General features: G+C 35.5%; 2 protein-coding genes across 2 annotated transcripts; both read left to right on the top strand.

The window, feature by feature from the left end:
* The first annotated feature begins 3,143 nt into the window (after positions 1 to 3,143).
* On the top strand, positions 3,144 to 4,082 carry LOC113176933 (olfactory receptor 2H1). The gene has a single exon (XM_026381488.2). The coding sequence runs from the start codon at positions 3,144 to 3,146 to the stop codon at positions 4,080 to 4,082; it is 939 nt and encodes a 312-aa protein (XP_026237273.2).
* An 11,468-nt stretch (positions 4,083 to 15,550) lies between these two features.
* LOC113176934 (olfactory receptor 2J3-like) lies at positions 15,551 to 16,477 on the top strand. Its single transcript, XM_026381489.2, has one exon. The coding sequence runs from the start codon at positions 15,551 to 15,553 to the stop codon at positions 16,475 to 16,477; it is 927 nt and encodes a 308-aa protein (XP_026237274.2).
* Positions 16,478 to 20,239: the final 3,762 nt, after the last annotated feature.

Raw genomic sequence — 20,239 nt, 5'->3', positions numbered from 1 at the left:
TGCAATGATAAAATGTGGCACATTCTAATAACACTGAAACAAAAGATGTGTTAAAGTTCTCCACGCTACCCTTAAAATTTTTCTGAAGGTTTGAATTTTTATATAAAGCATGTTTTAGGTCACAAATAGTTAATAGAATGAAGACAGTATAAAACAAATTCAAATTTCTTCTTAAAATGTCCAGTCTCAATGCAGTGTTTTTTTCTGTTTGCTTGTTTTCGTACCTGGGATTGAACCAAAGTGCTTAACCACTGAGCCACATCCCCATATATTTCATTGGGGTTTTTTTGTTGTTGTTGTTGTCGAGACAGTGACTAAGTTGCCTGGGGCCCCACCAAATTGCTGAGGATAGCTAGCTTCAACTTGAGATCCTCCTGCCTCATCCTCTCCAGTTGCTGTGATCACAGGCATGTCCACCATGACCAGCAAATCAATGTATTATTTTTCTAGTGATGTAGTCTTATCTGAAGGGGAAAAGAGGGTTTTTTGTTTCTAGTAGTTGCAGTTGGACACAATACCTTTATTTTATTTTTATGTGATGCTGAGGATTGGACTCAGGACCCCGCACGTACTAGGGGAGTGCTCCACCACTGAGCCACAACCCCAAATCTGAAAAGGGATCTTTTCCTCCCACTATGCCCCAGAACAAAATAATTGGCAGCATTTTTTTTTTCTGCTTTATTTTGCCTATATTGCATAGAATGTTGAGGTTAGAGTTGTTCATTTGTAGAGAAAGCTCTTAGGTTAACAAATTTTAATTAACTTTTATTTTTTTTAAACAGGGAAGAGAGAAAACCACCTAGCTGATCTGTCTGTGTATGGAGTCCCATTATACAGAGTGTAAAAATTCTCTTTCTTAATAAATACATTCTGCCTCTGGTTGGCTCCACTGAAAACAAAAACAGGTACTAATGTGCATTATGGTGCAAGCCAGGGGCATGGGTGATGCTGACTTGCAGATTTGTCAGCAACAAGGAAATTCTTGTATAAGAAACATGGTGGTTTTTTTCATGAACCCTCTATATTGAGTCAGTGCACAATGAAACCCCAAGCCTTTTCCAGGGTCCTGTTTAATTCTTTCAAGGTAGGTCTCACTGAGTGTGAAGCCCCCACAGAGGTGCCCTAATTTCTTTCATACTGCCTCATACTGGACCCGCAGCCATACTAACTCTTAAAACCAAGAGTATCATCCTGGAGTATTCAAGGACTGCTACACAGTGGGGGCACTCCATGTTTGTACATGTGTGTAGATGTGTGAGCCCATGTGTGCATGTGCCCAGGGATTGAGCCCGGACATGCTCAACCACTGAGCTACATTCCCAGTCCTTTTTATTTTATTTTGAGACAGGGTCTCACTAGGTTGCCTAGACTGGCCTCCAGCTTGTGATCCTCCTCCCTCAGCTTTCCAAAGAGCTGAAATTACATACCATTTACCACCACACCAGCCGCACTTGTTCTTGGATGACTAAGCACAAGCACAGGCAGAGCTGTAGTTCCTTAAACAATTTGCAAAAATTATGGCTGTATCATTTCCTTGAGGAGATGGTTTTGCCTTAGGGAAAGGAACATAAAACTTAAATATTCTGTAGTCTGGAATTTGTTGACCTTGAAGTTTTGTTGAAAATTGCCAAGCACCGTAGGACACACCTGTAATTTCAGTTACTTGAGAGACTGAGAAAGGAAGATTTCAAGTTCAAGGCCATTCTTAGAAATATAGCATTAACAAGATGAAGGGACGGGAGTGGGGATTGGAATAGGACACAAGTAGAATAAATAGAACATGCTTTTCCTATGTTCATATATGAACACATGCCCAGTGAAGCTCCACAACATATACAACCACAAGAATGGGAAGTTATATTCCATGTATGTAGAATATGTCAAAACACATTATACTCTTATGTATAATTAAAAAGAAAAAAATAAAATTAAAAAAGAAGAATGGGACCTAAATTAGAATAAGTTATACTCCATATGTATATAATATGTCAAAAGATACTCGACTGTCTAATAAAATATCTAATAAAAACAAATAAAATTTAAAAATTAAAGAAAAAAATATATATATAGTAAGAGCTTCAGAAATGTAGTGAGAGACCCTGTCTCATAATGAAAAATAAAAGGGCTCAGGATTTAGTTCAGTGATGAAGTGTCCCTGGGTTAAATCTCCAGTACCAAAAATAAATAAATACAATTCTGCTGTTAAATCTGTTCCAAAAGCATTTCAATTTACATCAAGCTGGAGTCCTAAATAGGAAAAGAATTGTTTTTATCTCCCATGCAAACTACCTTAAGCTCAGGCTGAGGACAAAAAGGATGATGAAGGGAATATTGATTTCAGAATGAAAATTCTTCAGGAAGAATTGGATTCAGTCTGAAGCACTATCCTGTAGCTCCCAGACTGTGACTTCATCAGAGCCTCTTAACGTGGATTTGAATTTGTCTCAACATTACTCCTTTGAAGAAAAGTATAAAATACATTAATAGCAATCTCCAACTCAAGGGAAATTTGTCTACATATAAATGTATTTTAATATCAATTAAATGTTTGTCATCCCTGAAAATAAAATGATCCTAGGATACTTATGCCTCAGAGTAGAAAACAACCCTGCATACATACATACAAGATTTCTTTGGGGTATGGATGCTCTTCAGTGGTAGATCATTTAGCCAGCATGCCTGTGGCCCTGAGTTTCACCCCCCAGGATCATACACAAAAAAACAAACAAATTTTCACTAATTATTTCTGGATGCATAGAATAACCACAGTATTCAGAAGAAAATAGATGCCTAATTAGTTTTTCCAGAATTAATGAAGAGTAATTAATTAGCACATGTTGTATATCAGTTGCCTTTGCATTTAGCCAGGAAGTCAGAGACAACAGGACAGGGTTCCAAGGTTCCAACCATTGCTATCATATTGCTGCTTTCTGTCCTCCAACAAGATAAGGTTTGACCAGGAAGAACAAGGGAACAGAGATGCTGGATGGTGATGTGCCTGGGAATGGAAGCCTGGGAGAGCAGGAGGGGAGAAATGTCCACTTAATTTGACATGACAAGTATCTGAGTTGACTTTTTACAAAACAGGTTGGAGCTCATTCATCTGATAATCTTATCCTTCTAATTCTGAATAGAAATAGGCCATGGTCAACCAAAGCTTCCCATTGGGATTCCTCCTTCTGGGCTTCTCTGAACACCCAGGGCTGGAAAGGATTCTCTTTGTGGTTGTCTTAACTTCCTACCTCCTCACCTTGGTGGGCAACACACTCATCATCCTGCTGTCGGTGCTGGACCCCAGGCTCCACTCTCCAATGTACTTCTTCCTCTCCAACCTCTCCTTCTTGGACCTCTGCTTCACCACAAGTTTTGTCCCCCAGATGCTGGTCAACCTCTGGGGCCCCAAGAAGACCATCAGCTTCCTGGGCTGCTTCATCCAGCTCTTCATCTTTCTGTCCCTGGGAACAACTGAGTGCATCCTCCTGACAGTGATGGCCTTTGATCGCTATGTGGCTGTCTGCCAGCCCCTTCACTATGCCACCATCATCCACCCACGACTATGCAGGCAACTGGCAGCTGTGGCCTGGGTTATGGGTCTGGCCCAATCCATAGTCCAGACGCCACCCACTCTTCGCCTGCCCTTCTGTCCCCACCGGCAGATAGATGACTTTTTGTGTGAAGTTCCTTCTCTGATTAGACTATCCTGTGGAGACACCACCTACAATGAAATCCAGTTAGCTGTGTCCAGTGTCATCTTTGTGGTGGTTCCTCTCAGCCTCATCCTGGTCTCTTACAGTGCCATTGCCCAGGCAGTGCTGAGAATTAACTCTGCCCAAGCATGGAAAAGAGCTTTAGGGACCTGCTCCTCCCATCTTATGGTTGTCACTATCTTCTACAGCTCCGTCATTGCTGTCTACCTCCAGCCCAAAAATCCACATGCCCAAAAGAGGGGCAAGTTCTTTGGCCTCTTCTATGCAGTGGGTACTCCTTCACTTAACCCACTCATATACACCCTGAGGAACAAGGAGGTAAAGAGGGCATTCAGGAGGTTGCTGGGGAAAGAAGGTGACTCCAGGGAGAACTAAGGGTGAGCTGCTTAAAGTACATTTCTAAGTCAAGAGACCTTCTTCATGATTTATAAGAATGTTAAGTTCCCCAAGCCACTTGCCTGAGCCAGTGTAGAGGCTAAGCATAAGCATGTGGTATGTGACAGAGAGACAGATGTCCAATGAAGATAAGACAAATATCTCCATAAAACATCTTAAATTCAGTGATCTTTACTATCAGTGTTTAATATTTCCTCTCTTATCCATCCTCTCTCTACTGCTTTCCCTTCTACAGATTCCCTAAATATATCATGCCCATTTTTCACTCTGTCATCTCTCTGCAATTATCACATCACTGTAGGAGAACCAGTTCATCATGGCATTCTAGAACCTTACACATATTTACGTGGGCCATGCAAGCAAATGCTTGAGCCACAGCTAATATGAGACTTAGAAGGATTCTTTTAATTCCCACAGAGTATGAGAAGATGTGCAGATTTCTAGGACTTGCCTCAAGACCATCTCTCACTCTCTTCCTAACTCCCCTGGGAGGCTGTCATGAGACATTTCCTAGTGCTTTCCAGGTTGTAATGGAGCTTGAGGTATCCTGCCCTGTTCATTTGAGATATAGAATTTCATGAGACCTGGCTACATTCCAGAATTATTTCCTCAGCAATAGGGTATCCCACAACACTGCTGCAGTCACCTGGTCCACTTTTGTTCCATTGATATTCTTTTTAATTTTGATACTGAAGATTGAATCTATGCTGCTCTACCAGTGAGCTACATCCACAGCTCTTTTTCTATTTTGAGACAGGGTCTTACTACATTGCCTTAGGCCTTGCTAAATTGCTCAGGCCAGCTTTGAACTTGGAATTCTCCTGCCTCAGCCTCTCAAATTGCTGGCATTAAAGCATGCACCAGCACACCTAGGCTCAACTTATAAATTTTGAGGGGACATGAGCACTCAATTCATTATATGTCTTCTTTCCTTCCTCTTCAAGATCATTTGTCTCTACTCTCCTTCTTTTGTTGATCCTCTTCTGCCTTCCTTTTCTTCTTCTATCCTTCAAGTAATAACCATGGGAAAGAGTAACTAAAACTCAACCAAATCCATCACCTCATACAAATGCATGCAATTGTTATTGTTAAAACCAATATAGAAGCTGGGAAAGGTGATGCACACCAGTAATCCCAGGGCCTTAGGAGGCTGAGGGCAGGAAGATTGCTAATTCAAAGCCAGCTTCAGCAACAGAGAGGCTCTAAGCAACTCAGTGACACCCTGTCTTTAAATAAAATATAGAATAGGGCTGGGGATGTGGCTCAGGAGTTGAGTCCCCTGAGTTCAATCCCCAGTACCAAAAAAAAGATTGATAGAATTGGCATCCTGTCAATCTGATGAAAACTGTTACTGTCATACTATAATCACCAATAGAAGTTTTCATTAGATTATAATAAAAGATGAATATTAGGAGGAAAGCTTGCCACAGTTACATGCTGCATAATGATTTTGGGGTCAACAATGAACCATCTATATAATAGTGATCCCACAGATTTTATCTGCTAGATATGTGGTAGTCATCTTACTTTGTATAAATAAACTATATGATGTTTACATAATGATGACAATATCTAATGATTAATTTTTCCAAACATCTTCCCATGGTTTAACAACATATTACTATATTTTAATTATAATATTTCCTCTCTTCTCTACCAAGAAGCCCAGAATGATAAGGAAATCATCATGTTGGCTATATGATGCTTAACAGGATGCTTCAGTGAAGATGTTGTTCCTATTAGATAAGCAGATATATTGTTTTCCATAGTAATCATATGTGTATATATATATATATATATATATATATATATAATCGATTCACAGCTTGTTTATATAATTGTCTGTATATTATATATAATAATATTTAAGGATCATATATATTACATACATAATATACCATATGTATATAATTATGTATATCATATATATCATGTTATATACCTGAGATTTACAAATTTTATTAAAGTAAAATTTAAAATGAGATATCACTTCTCACTCACAAAAATGGCTACCATGTGACACACACAAAGTCTACTCATAGGTACTTACCAAAAGGAAATGAGAATATATGATCACAAAAAACTTGTACATGAAAATTCATAGTAGATTTACTTATAACAGTAAAAGCTGGAAATCATCTAACCATCCATCTATTGCTGCATAAAAATTCCCCCCAAAACTTAATGGCTATAAACAACACATATTGTTTCCCAATTTCTGTGGGTTTCTTGGGAGATGACCTCCCGTTTTCTGTGAGACTCACACTCAGAAGCAGCTGAACAGTTAGTGATTCCAGCTTAGGTTTCTCTGGAGTCTATAGTCAAAATGTCAGCCAATTGCCCTCCACACATGATTTGGATGAGACTAAATGTTCATCTTACATATGTCCCACTCACTTGTTGCTTATTTCTTTTGGAGAACCTTAGTTTCCACACCCCCACCCCCACAATGCACCTCTGTAGCCACTGCTTGCATAGATTCCCCTGACTGAAGATCCAAGAGAGAGGACAGGTACAAGTCACAATGGTACTTATGAGCTAGGCTTAGATGTCACACACCATAATTTCTGCCACATTCTGTTTATTAAAAGTGAGTCATTAGGTGCAATGCACACTTGAAAGGAAGAGAAGCAGGCTCTATCTTGTCCTTGGAGTAATGCCAGAAAATTGAGGGAGGCATACTTTAAGATCACAGAATCAATTATTCATCAACAGAATACAAATAAACAATTTGTGTATACTTAAGCAGCATAACAGTTCTCAGGAGTAAGAGAAATGAATGAATGATTGATTCACAAAGCAACATGGATGAATGCAGACAATGTAGTACAGAGAGCAAGAAACCAAACACAGAAGCATGTATGTATTTAGTGGATCTTTCTATAAAGTTCTAGAATGAGAGAAACCACTTAAAATAATATAAATAAAATCTTTGAGTGACTAGGGCATAGATGGACAGAATTATATTAAATAATGCAGTAATGAGTGCCTGCAATCCAAGGTACTCAGGAGGTTGAGACTGGAGGATTATGAGTTTGAACACAGCCTGGACAACAAAGAAAAACTCTTACATTAAATAAAAAGTCTAAATAGAAAATATCAGCAAAGAGATATAATCTGTAAAAAGAACCAAGTAGAAATGCAAGAGCTGAAAATATTAAAACTGAGTCAAAAGAAAATTAAGTATCTCAAAAACAGAGCTGAGGTGACAAGAAAGAATTCATGAACTTGAAGATTGATAAATACAAATTATACAGTATGAAGAGGGGAAAAAAGACTGGAGAAACATGAACAGAGGCACAGAGGCATATGGCATAATATCAAATATATGAAGATATGTTGCCGAAAGCTCAATACTTGTTCCTGATGCCAATCCAATAGCAAGGACACAGTTTTGAGGAAAAAGGAAAAAGAAAGTTTATTGCTTTTCTAACAAAGGAGAAACACAGGGGTCTCCTCTCCCAAATTCTGTGATTTTGGCCATCAGAAGGAACAAGGGGCACTTATACAGGCAATTCAAAGGCCACATTCCACGTGTTCTCTGTTGAAGTTATAATTCACTTGACAATTTGGGAGACAGTTATTTCAGTCATTTATTTTTTTCTTTAAATTTTTTTAAAAATTAAAAATCATGCAGACTGTGGTTCCTGCATGATGTCTTGCACTAGAAATCAATCACCTTAAGATATATAAAATGCCACCCCCACATCAACTATTTCAAAATTAAATGGCACACTTATAAATGTCTCTGAAGTCAAGGAAGAAAACACAAAAAGAATAAATAAAAAGTGCTTTTATCTAAATGATAATAAAAGCTTAAAATATCAGGATTTCTGAGATGAAACAGTACTCAGATGAATATTTATAACTTAAAGTACTTGTATCAGAAAGAAGCTAGAATAATAATCAATTTATTTTCAAATTAAGTAGTAGGAAGAAAAAAACACATAAATTAATATCAATGGAAAAGGAGCTATCAAAATAACCCTACAGATGTTAAAATAAATTAAGGCAATATTACAATTGTATGCCAACATATGTGATAGCTGACATAGCATGGAACATATTAGAGAAGGATCCATATGCTATTGAGTGTATTATGTCATTGATGGATAAAATATTCTATATAAATCTGTTAAGTCTAAATTATTGATTGTAGTATTTAGTTCTATAGCTTCTATGTTTAGTTTTTGTTCAGAAGATCTATCCAGTAATGAGAGAGTTGTATTAAAGCCACCCAGTATTATTATGTTGTGGTCTATTTGATTCTTGAAATTGAGGAGGGTTTGTTTTATGTAGGCAGATGCTTCATTGTTTGGGGCATAAATATTTATGATTGTCATATCTTGCTGATGTATAATTTCCTTAAGCAATATGAAAAGTTACTTCTTTGTCCCTTCTGATTAATTTTGGCTTGAATATCACTTTATGTGATATGAAGATAGAACAATTCATGTGAGTGATATATTTTTTTCCCATTCTTTCACCTTTAGTCTCTGGACATCTTTGCCTAAAAGGTGAGTCTTTTGGAAACAGCATATTGTTGGGTCTTATTTTTTAATCCATTCTGCTTGTCTATGTCTTTTGATTGATGAGTTTAGGTCATTAATGTTTAAGGTTATTATTGAGATATGATTTGTATTCCCAGTCATTTGAGTTTATTTCTAGATTATAAATTGGAATTAGTTTCTTCTTTGATTAACAGTTCCTTTAGTGTAATTCCTCCCTTTGTTGATTTTCACTTTTTTTATTTAATCTTCATGGAATACTTGAGAATATTCTGAAGTGCATGCTTTCTAGTTGCAAATTCTTTTGAGTTTTGTTTATCATGAAACATTTTTATTTCATCTTCAAAGCTGAAGCTTAATTTTACTGGATATAGGATTATTGGTTGCCATCCATTTTCTTTTAGAGCTTGGTATGTTTTCCAGGACCACCCAGCTTAAAAGCTGGATCTGGGTTGAGAAATCACCTGAGATCCAAATTGTTTTCCCCCTATAGGTAATCTGATATTTTCTCTCATAGCTCTTAAATTCTATTCTTATTCTCTGTGTTAGGTATTTTCATTATAATGTGTCTTGATGTGTATCTGTTGTAATTTTGCACATTTGTGTCCTATAATTCTCTTTTATTTGAGTTTCCATTACATTCTTTAGATTTGCAAAATTTTCTGATATTATTTTATTGAAAAGATTGTGCATTCCTTTAGTTTGTATCTCCACACCTTCATCTATCCCTATAAATCTTAAATTTGGTCTTTTCATGTTATCCCATACTTCTTGGAAGTTCTGTTCATGGTTTCTTAACAGCTTTTCCTCATGGTCCACTCTATTTTCAAGACTATATATTTTGTCTTCATTGCCTGAGGTTCTGTCTTCAAAGTGGTATAGCATATTGGTGATGCTTTCTATTCTATTCAATTTTTTATTTGGTTTGTCATTTCCTTCATTTCAAGGATTTCTATTTGTTTGTTTGTTTCAGAATCTCTTTTTATTGAAGTGATGGAGATTTGCTACCTATATTGGCTCTCTTACATTATCCTTTATTTCATAGGTCAGTTTAACCATGTACATTCTAAACCCCTTCTATGACATTTCTTCCATTGTGGTATTAATGGACCCTGTTATTGGAGTATCTTGGTTTGCTTGGTGTGATTTGTTCCTTTTCTTTTTATGTTGTTTTTTTTATGTCTACTCATCTAAAAGTATGGACCTGAGTCAGTAGAGTTTCTACACTGTGAACTTGAAGTTTCCTTGAAGGTTTCTAGTATCTCACTGTTTAGGGAGAGACAAATAATAACATCAACAATAAATGCACACAATTTATAGCATTAAATCAAATAGTTTCTACCACAATGTCTACAATGTTAATTATCACAATAAACAGAAATGCTATGATAAGTTACTGCCTATAATGAGAACAGCAGATTTGCAAAAGGGTTTGCATTTTCAGATGATGGACAGAGAGAACAGAAATGATATAAGATGTGATGATTATAAAGTAGGAGGAGAGAAGACAGAAGATTAATGGAACAGTAAAAGAGAGAAAAATAGACATTGGCTGTTAGCAGAAGAAAAGGAAATTAAGGGAAACAAGTTGGAGAAAACTATACATATAAAGCAAAATTTAAAAAAATAAAAAACAAAAGAATACAAAATGGAACTAAAATATACTAATAAAATATCCTAGTTCATAAAAATCTAATTTATGTAAAATAACTGGCTTCAATAATGCTAGAGGTGAGAAGAAAAAAATAGGAAACTGCATAAATGGTCATGTACAATTAAGGTCCCAATTAAATAATGAAAACGAAATAAACAGAAAAAGAAGAAAAATCTTCACAAAAAGTTTTAAAAATTCTTTCCATTGGAGTTCAAAATATTCTCAGCTTCTCTTCTCAGCAGTTTTATGTGGAGTCTTCTGGAGTGATTCTCCATTCTTAGCATTGCTGAAGTGAGAGATGTAATCCTGTCAATGGAGTTTCTGGAGGCAGGATTTAGGCTTAGGAAGGTTCTGGACTCTTTGTGGAATGCTAATTGGTCTGGAGATTTTAAATCAGTTCACCTCCAATGCCCAGTAATTGCTGGTTCATGCTGGAAGTCTTTACCCCAGGGATCTCCCCTGGGTTCCATTCATGTATTGGAGGAACCAATTCTCAGTTGCTTACATCACCTGCAGACTCCATGTTTCCTGGTCCCAGGTTTAGTCTCCAAACAATTTCTTCAGCCCCTGCCCTTCTGAGTTCCCAGCCAGATGCATCTCTCCCAGCTGTTCCTGCAAATAATCAGATTTGAGAGGGAGGAATAGAGCTAGGTGAGTTTCTGCAACATATTTGAAGATGGAAGAAGGCATGAAATAGTAAAAAAATAAAGAATGAGAAAGAGATATCCAAGATAGCAGAATAGAGGTCATGTTGTCCCATATGTAAAACTCTCTCCATGTTTGATTTCTTCTGGTCACTTAAGCACACCCTATAATGTGCAGTATATATTTACTGGGCCTGCATTTCTGGTCAAACCTGGGTTTGCCAAGAATAAGCTTCCTTAGTCACCAACCCCTGCACTGCAGCTGCAAAATGGTTCCTTCCTTTGTCCTCTGCTCCTAGAGAGATGGTGGCTTCTTTCTCCAGGAGTGGATTTTGCACAGTGCATCTTTTGAGTTTGCTTGACAATGTCCTTGGTCTCTAAATGCTCCATACCAGACATACCCTGGGCCTCCCCAAAATGCAGGTTCTTTTAATTCCCTTATCCCTCTACTATGCTTATGGAGGGACAACTCTGGCTGGAGCTTCTGGACTGGCTGTGGCAGCTGTTCCTCTGGGGATTTTTTTCTCATTTTATTATGTCCAATGTCCTGTGTCCCTGGTCTGCTTTGGATGTCCAGTAATGAGTTCCTGGATCCATTACATCCAGTAATGGATGTTCCAGGAATGTGTCCCTCCCTGCTTTTATTTGTTCACCCACATTGCAGAGGAGCTGCCTATCTGATTTCTTGTTTTCATGCCACAGAGGAGCCAGGAACATGACCTCTATTCTGCTATCTTGGATCTCTCTCTCTCTCTCTCATTCTTTATTTTTTTTTTACTATTTCATGCCTTCTTCCATCCTCAAATGTGATAGTTGACAATGTATCCCTCCAATTTTAGCCATTAACAGGATGAGAATTTGCAGAAGAAATTTAAGGTAACTCTAGAAATCCCCTTTTCTTCTTAGAAGACACTGCTCAGCATTTTTCTCAGTGAAGGTCAGACTACAAATTCATTGTAATTTTCCTACAATTATGTGGTATCATGGTAGTCAAATTCCTGTGAAAGGATGAACCAAGACAAGTCTCAAAAAGCATTAATTGACACTTGGGATTTGCCATCCCTATGGCCCAGTCAAGGAAATTAAGTCACATTCTTCTTCTGTTACCACAAAGGCCCAAAGGTTCTAAGAATCAATCCCCTATACACTGATGGCTCTGAGTTTTTCCTTCTGGCTTCAAATACTTTGAGTAAACATAGGATTTTCTCTTCTGTAGCAATGATAATCACAGTTAGTAAAGCAGAGTAACTTTAAGACTTTGCTTTACTGACTTGATTTTGTAGATTATAATCTATGGTGTAGGCAGGAATTTATGTTGGGGATTTCAAGAAAATCAACAAAATCAAGTATTCTACACATGAAGTATACATAAGGAAGATGACATACAGGTAACGTGCACAGAAATGGGATGATAGAATTGAAAGAAGTTGTTTCAGTACCATTTGAGTACTAGGTAAGAATATGAAAGAAGTAATATAATCTGGAAAAAAAAAGAGATAGGAAAAGCAACCCTTTTCCCTCCACATTGCTAACTTTTAAACCTATAGTGGAGAAGTCATCCACAGTCAATAAGAACATTGGAGCAGATCTTAATTTCTCTCCCTTCTACTAATAAGAAAGTTAAAACAGAAGATTTCTACTTTCAAGTTTTTGCATCTGAAAAAATGAAATTTTCCCCATCTCAAGTTCCCCATCTTTATGTTCTTGTGTACAAATAGTCAAGAAAGTTCATGCACTGTATAAAGTTATTTCACAAGTGCCACTTTGTTTTAGTTAATGAACTAAGTCATGGAAGCTCTGTAAAAGACAAAGAAAATTACCTCTCTATGAGAAAATAACTACAACATTTAGGCCCAAACTTTTTATATGTATTATTTCCCATTCTAAAAAAAATTTTAACACTCTTTTAGAAAATTACTATTATCCCTCAAATGGCAGTAGTCTATGGTGAAGAAATACTTGTGATTTACTCTTTGATTATTGCTATTTTTGAATTCAGTTGTAACTTTTAAGAAAGTTTTTTTTAAAGTGTAGTCACTGATTAAACTGGAGAGTTTCTGAGGTGAAGCTATTATTCTAGTTATTATTCTTCAACCAGTGAATTATTCTGTTCATGACCAATATCATTAGGAATTACTAAATCTGAGCAGTCTTAAGGACTGGAGCCAAATTGAATGCTTCAAATTTTCCTGATGAAACCCATTTATTTAGCTACTCCTAACATTTTCTTTTTATTATTAGAGGTACATTTATAGAACATAAACAACTAAGAAACAACAAAAAGAGGAAACCACAGGTGGCTCTGAGGTAACCTTTTTCTTTTTTTGTCATGGCTTATGAGGAATCATGAAAGAATGCATTGGCCAAGAAAGGAAAGGAGAAAAGGATATGGCAAAGTGGGAGGAGACCATGTATTCAGAGGAAAATAGAAAACTTAAATGGTGGGGTATGCATTGCTAAAATAACTATATAACAGAAGGGAATATTAATATTTAAGATGCAGATTGAAAATCCTCAGGAGAAAAGATATTACTTAAGACTCACAAATATATGTGTTATTTTTTAAAACAAAAAATAAGTTTCATTACCTACAATATATTAAATGACCTAATCTGTTTTATGTTTTCATTAGATATTCATAGTTCTGCTCTAAACTGAAAATTTCTAAATATGTAGTAATTAGAACTTGTGCTTAGAATTTAAATACGATAACATTTATTATCCTAGAGAAAAAGATATCAAGTAATGACCTCAGGACCAGGGGTTTCAGTTTCTCATCCCCATGATGCCCTCTTCCAACTCTAATATTATCACCAGGTTGCTCTCCATACCTTTTCTTTGTACTGTCAGTAATTTTTCTTTCCAAATTTAGACTCATACAATCTTTACAGATCATTTGAATATTCATTTATTAATATTTCTACCTTGTTCATATATTAATACTCTTATTGTAAGATGTGTCTCTTTTTGTTATCTCTATTTGTGTTTTATTTTACAGTTAGAAAGTAGCTTTAAGTCCAAATGCACAAATAAGATGATAAAATTCTTTCTATAAGCACATCTAATTGAATCTAAATATCTTGTATCCTATATAAATAATTTGATATCATTACAAAATTAAGAATTTTTCCTCCTGTATTTTCAGCCATATGTATGATTGACAGGATTGTAATTATTATGGTTTTTATTGTCACATAAATGATATTAACCTAAAAATGCCGAAAAGAAAACTGAAGTCACTCATTTAGTAACAACAATTCTGTTTGGTAACAAATATTGCTTCAAGGAAGTTATCTTTCTCAGCCAAATTAGGTATTTCTTCAGTTACTATTTGAATACCAATTAAAATTCACCTGAGAATGAATTTTAACTTAAATTGTTAGTGTTACTTTTTTTCTACAAAAAGACAAATATCTGGATGTGGTAAATGAAATTATGTTGTATGTTCTTGTAGTAAAATTTCAAACTTAAAGAGCAATTAGAAAAAGTGGTACAATATACCACCTTGTACCATTTACCTAAATTGTGCCTTAGTAAACTGTTTCTCTGAAAATCTTTGTTTTTTCATCTAGTTTTCTATCATCTACCTATGTATCTATTGGTCTCTGTCTCCAGCTATCTGTCAATCTATCTACCCATGATTTTTATTTTTTGGAGCACTTGAGAATGAATTGGAGAAGCTATGTTCCACCAACATAGTGTCTTGTTGTGTTAATTTTTAAAGAAAAGAACAGCATTTTATGTAAAATATGTACACTTAAAAATCAGCTAATTTAATGGGGAGATAATTTTATCTAATCAATATTCTATATTTACATTTTTCCAATGGTCTCAATAATTTTTGTAGATCTTTTTTGTAGAATCACAAATTAGGCTTTTGTGCCCCTTTGGTCTCCTTTATCATGAATCAGTTTCTCAATTGTCACTGATTTTATTGACTTTGACATTTTTGAGGAGTAAAGTGTTTTGTTTCTTTTAAGATGGGTCAAGTTTGCTCATTATTAGAATTAGACTTTGCATTCTTTTGAGTTGGGTCAAGTTTGTTCATTATTAGAATTAGTCTTTGCATTCTTGGCAGTAATATGACTGAAGCAGTATTGTGTCCTGTTGAGAGCATCACATCAGAATCCCGATAATGTTGGTTTTTCTCAACATTGTTGATGCTGACACTCATCACCTGGTTATGGGGATGTCCACCAGGTTCTGCAACTAAAAAAATATAAAATTACAATCTTTCACTTTGTTTTACCAAGTAAATGTTGAACAGATATTTTAGACTATGTAAATAACCTGTTCCTTGTCAAATTATCATCTACCAATTTTGTATTCTTTTTTGTCTTCCTAAAGGCATCATTCCTTTTTATATTTATTAAGTAATATACTGGTATAGGCAGTATTTTAGTTTTCACAAATATATTTTACTATTACATTGATATCAAATATGAACTTGAAGATTCTATTATTGTTCAATTACTGAGATAATTTCACTTAATGCCCTACTTATCATAGCATTCAACAGTGGCAGGCTTTTAAAAACTGTTTTTTTTCTTTATTTTTTCCATGTCCCTATGATTCTTGGATCATTTTCTTATATTCTTTGAGATAATTTGATTTTATTTCCTCAGGTAATAGAAAACAACAATGGAAAAAATCAATGGAACTTCTGAAGGATACTTCATTCTACTGGGCTTTTCTCATTGGCCTAACCTGGAAACAGCTCTTTTTGTTGTAATCTCTATATTCTACTTGATGACACTGATAGGTAATTTGTTGATCATCATCCTCTCATACCTGGATTCCCGTCTCCACACTCCCATGTACTTCTTCCTCTCAAACCTCTCTTTTCTGGATCTCTGCTACACCACCAGCTCCATCCCCCAATTGCTGGTTAACCTCTGGGACCCAGAGAAAACCATTTCATATGCTGCTTGTATGATTCAACTCTACTTTGCTCTTGCTCTGGGAACCACAGAGTGTGTCCTGCTGGTGGTGATGTCCTATGATCGTTATGCAGCTGTGTGTAAACCCCTGCATTATGCTGTCCTCATGCACCCTCGACTCTGCCAATCCTTAGCTGTGGCTTCCTGGGTAAGTGGCTTTATTAACTCAGCACTCCATTCCCTCATTACCTTCTGGGTACCCCTGTGTGGACATCACCAAGTGGATCACTTCTTCTGTGAAGTTCCAGCACTCCTGAAATTGTCATGTGTTGATACTCATGCTAATGAGCTGACTCTCATGGTCACAAGCTCTATTTTTGTTCTCACACCTCTTGTCCTCATTCTAACATCCTATGGTGCCATTGCTCAGGCTGTACTGAGGATGCAGTCAACTACTGGACGCCAGAAAGTCTTTGGGACATGTGGAGCCCATCTTATGGTTGTTTCCCTCTTTTTCATTCCAGTTCTCTGCATTTATCTTCAACCACCAACAGAAAATTCTCAAGATCAAGGGAAGTTTATTTCCCTGTTTTATACTGTTGTCACACCTAGCCTCAACCCTCTCATCTATACCCTCAGAAACAAAGACATAAGAGAGGCAGTTAGAAGACTAATGGGAAGAGAATGATCTATGTACTTGTGACATTAACAGTGTAATAATACATCAAACTCAGTTTATAACTCCCATCTGAAGATGGTACTATCAATTCTTAAATCTGCAGAATCTGTCTTTCTAGGCAGGAAAATTTTGTCTCCTATCTTGGTTTATTTAGAGACTAATAGTAAACCTTCAATACTTTTCTCCAACACTGTTGTTTTTTGATGAACAGTAAGTATTGAGGGGAATTTGGAACATGTTCTTTCATACCATTTATGTGTTATAAGTTCACTAATTGTAGCACAACAGTGAGTTATGTACCATAAGTAATTGTCTTATATTTCTTTTCTTTTCCTGGCATGGCAGTAAGAAATACACACACACACACACACACACACACACATGCATACATACATACATACATACATATATGTATATATATATATATATATAATTACATATATTTTCTATACTATATACTATATAGTATAGTTTCTACAATATAAGTATAGAAAATGGGTATAACTTGAAAGTTCTGATAAGTAGTTTGCTGAATATTAGTCATCATAATTTGCATATAATTTGGTGAAGTATATGTTTGAAGCACCTGGGCTACCTAGAAATCCATAAAGAATATTTGTGGTAGTTCAAGACATAGAGTTCAAAAATTACTTGGAAGTAAATGGGATTTTAAAAATAATAACTTGAAAACGTATTGGAGAAAATTGTGATAAATACTGTTGTGTGGAGGTTGTTATCTTCAGTTTTAAGCTTGATCTAATATGTTTTTATTAATATATATTGAACATTAATTATATTTTCCAAATTAAGGAATATATTTTTTATGAAAAGAATGGTTTATTGTTTACATAATTATTCAAAATTTCTATATGAAATATGAGAACTATATATTCACCCTATTAATTGTCAGTCATATCAATTGTAGTACAAGAAACTACAAGGAAATAAAATAAAGTAACATTTGGCAATATAAGAATTTTATCTATGAGTCAATTGTCACCTATAGTCTTTGAGGGCTTTGTAAAGGCTAATTTAAACAATTTGCTTCATTATAAAATAAAACTACACATTAGACTTCCACTGAATTTCCTGTGTGGCTTGCAATTATACTAATTGTGCTCACTTTGAACTCTTTATGTGTCTTTAAAACTAAGTAAGAATCATGTATATAACAGAACTTTTAGTCTGTATACTGTGAAATAGCACATGAATACAAACTTTTTAAAGCATAAAAATGTACGTTAGTATTTTGGACCATATTTCACTGTGAAAAGCTTATGATTTTGCACAACTTGTGCTAGATTTCCATCTTTACCATACTTTTTTTTTTCTTTCAGATTTTTATAAGTATAATTGAAAAAAATGTGTGTATTTATGGCTAAAATGCGATGTTTTATATATGCATATTAGGAAATTATTTTTTCGATTCAATTAACATGTCTATCACCCTACACAATTTCCATCTTTACCACACTTTTTTTCTTTCAGATTTTTTTAAGTATAATTGAGAAAAAATTAACATGTCTATCATCCCACACAATTATAATATTGTTGTGAGGTGAAATCTACACTTTTAAGTATTATCTGGTAAACAATACAGTAGCAATACTTACAGTCACCATGTTTTATAATACAGCTCAATTGTCCTCCTTTCTGAAAATTTGTATCTTTATCCAACCTCTACCTAGTTTTCATTTCCCTCTGAATCTCCAGACCCAGCAGTCTAGTTGTCTGTGCCTTTATGAGTTCAAATTTTTAGATTCACATATAAAAGTGAACATGCAATATTTGTCATTTTCATGTATACATGGCTTATTTCATTCAGTATAATGTCTTCGAGTTTTGCCACGTTATTGCAAGTGTAAGGACATCCCAGCTACATTGCTTTAGGCCTTAATCTCTCTGAATTTCTGTTTCTTCTAATTAAAAAGGGTATAGTAATACAGCTTGCCTCAGAGGGTCATTTTGAGGATGAGTGAATTAGGTAAAGTGTTCTGGATATTGCTTGGGATGTAGTAAATAGTATATACTCTGAGGCAATGTTGGTAATGGTGATTGTCATAATCTATGAAATTTCTCTATAATAAAAATGATAACAGGGGCTGGGGTTGTGGCTCTGTGGTAGAGCACTTGCCTAGCATGTGTGAGGCACTGTGTTAGATCCTCAGCACCATATTAAAATAAAAAAAAATAAAATAAAGGTATTGTACCCATCTAAAGTTAAAAATAAATAAATAAATAAATAAATAAAAATTATAGCAGGGTTTTATTGGTTACTTAAAGACCACAGGTCACTTTTTGGGCATGTCTTGAATTTCTTGTACCCAGTTATAGGCAACTGTTATTAAGAGCTTTTTCTGGCTTAGAATTTTATGGTTAGCTCAGACTGTTTCATTTATCAGTCTGTTTAGTCTGATCACATGGCCCAATTCTGTCTAGTAAACTACTGAAATGGCAAGGGGAATAGAGGAGAAAACATCACTGGGAAGTTGACAGGAGAAACAAGGAGTAAGTTGGAGATAGTGTTACCACAGGGCATGGGTGTCCAAACTTCCAACAACAAACTTCAGGCCATTGAATGGGACAAGGGGCATGCCTGGATGGCAGGGATCACCAAGGTTCTCAGCATCTGCCTGAGACCTAGAGAAATCCAATATAGTTCATTGCAAACTTCACTCCAGGGTCTGGTCACCCCCAGAGAACATCAAAAGGACAAATTGTGAGTCCTGTACCCACAAATTTGGTCACCAGAAACTAGGATGAGATCTCCTTTGTGCCTTTGTGTGGAGGAACCATTGTCTTTTGGAAGCTTCATATTCCTGCTTCATAAATTACCATGCTTGTACCATGTATTATATATCTATATCAATATATTATATGTGTATAATTTATATGTGAGATATATATATATATATATATATATATATATATATATATAATTTCATTATTTCATTTTCTTTCTTAATTCATTCATTTGTATTCCTCTGTCAAGATACTTGGCAAATGCCCTGCAGTCTGCAAAGCCATGACCTAGCTGGCATCCTATAACTACACAATTGCAATGTTTTCACATTGGCATTATAGATACAGATGCTGCCCCCTACTATGTGGATACCAGGACACTGAGGCTTTCATCTTCACAACCATCATTATCCTCATACCACACCTTCTCATGCTCTTACAGGTGGATTGCATATAGTGATTTGATATTTCATGATATCACATACAGGTACAAAGAAAACCATCATCATTTATATTCTCCTATCATGTGTCTCCCCTATGCAATGAGAGTTGAGAGCTAGATGATATAGATCAATAGATATAAGAATAGATATAGCTATAAATTATAAATACAAATATCTGTCTCCAAAATACTTGCCAATCCCAGGGTAAGTTCCTTAATCTTTTCAATATAATTTTCACCCTCAGTGTAAATATTCTCAATAAAATATGAGAAAAATTGAAGGCATACTTCCATGGTATGTGTCTATTCTGAGAACTATCCTTTAACCTGTGCACTATATATGTTTATCAGGCTTAGTGTTATATAGCTAGGTTCTGGAACTGATGATAACATTCAGTATCGTTCTCATGAGGGAATGGTATTTTAACATATGAAAATCAATAATTGAAATTCAGAGTATTAATAGAGTAAGGCAGAAATTTAAAAAAATAGTCTATCTATGCATAAAAAGCTTTGATGTCCATGACATTCCACCATCCTTGCTAATCCCCTGCCCCCTCTCTTTCCCTCCCACCCCTCTAGGGGAT

This window comes from Urocitellus parryii, chromosome 8 (assembly GCF_045843805.1).
Source record: "Urocitellus parryii isolate mUroPar1 chromosome 8, mUroPar1.hap1, whole genome shotgun sequence".
In the NCBI taxonomy this organism is placed as follows: domain Eukaryota; kingdom Metazoa; phylum Chordata; class Mammalia; order Rodentia; family Sciuridae; genus Urocitellus; species Urocitellus parryii.
Note: the sequence above shows the minus strand (reverse complement) of the source record. Positions and strands in the feature narration are given on the sequence as shown.

Coding starts and splice junctions, on each gene's coding strand:
- LOC113176933 (XM_026381488.2), top strand. CDS start 3,144: ATGGTCAACCAAAGCTTCCCATTGGGATTCCTCCTTCTGGGCTTCTCT.
- LOC113176934 (XM_026381489.2), top strand. CDS start 15,551: ATGGAAAAAATCAATGGAACTTCTGAAGGATACTTCATTCTACTGGGC.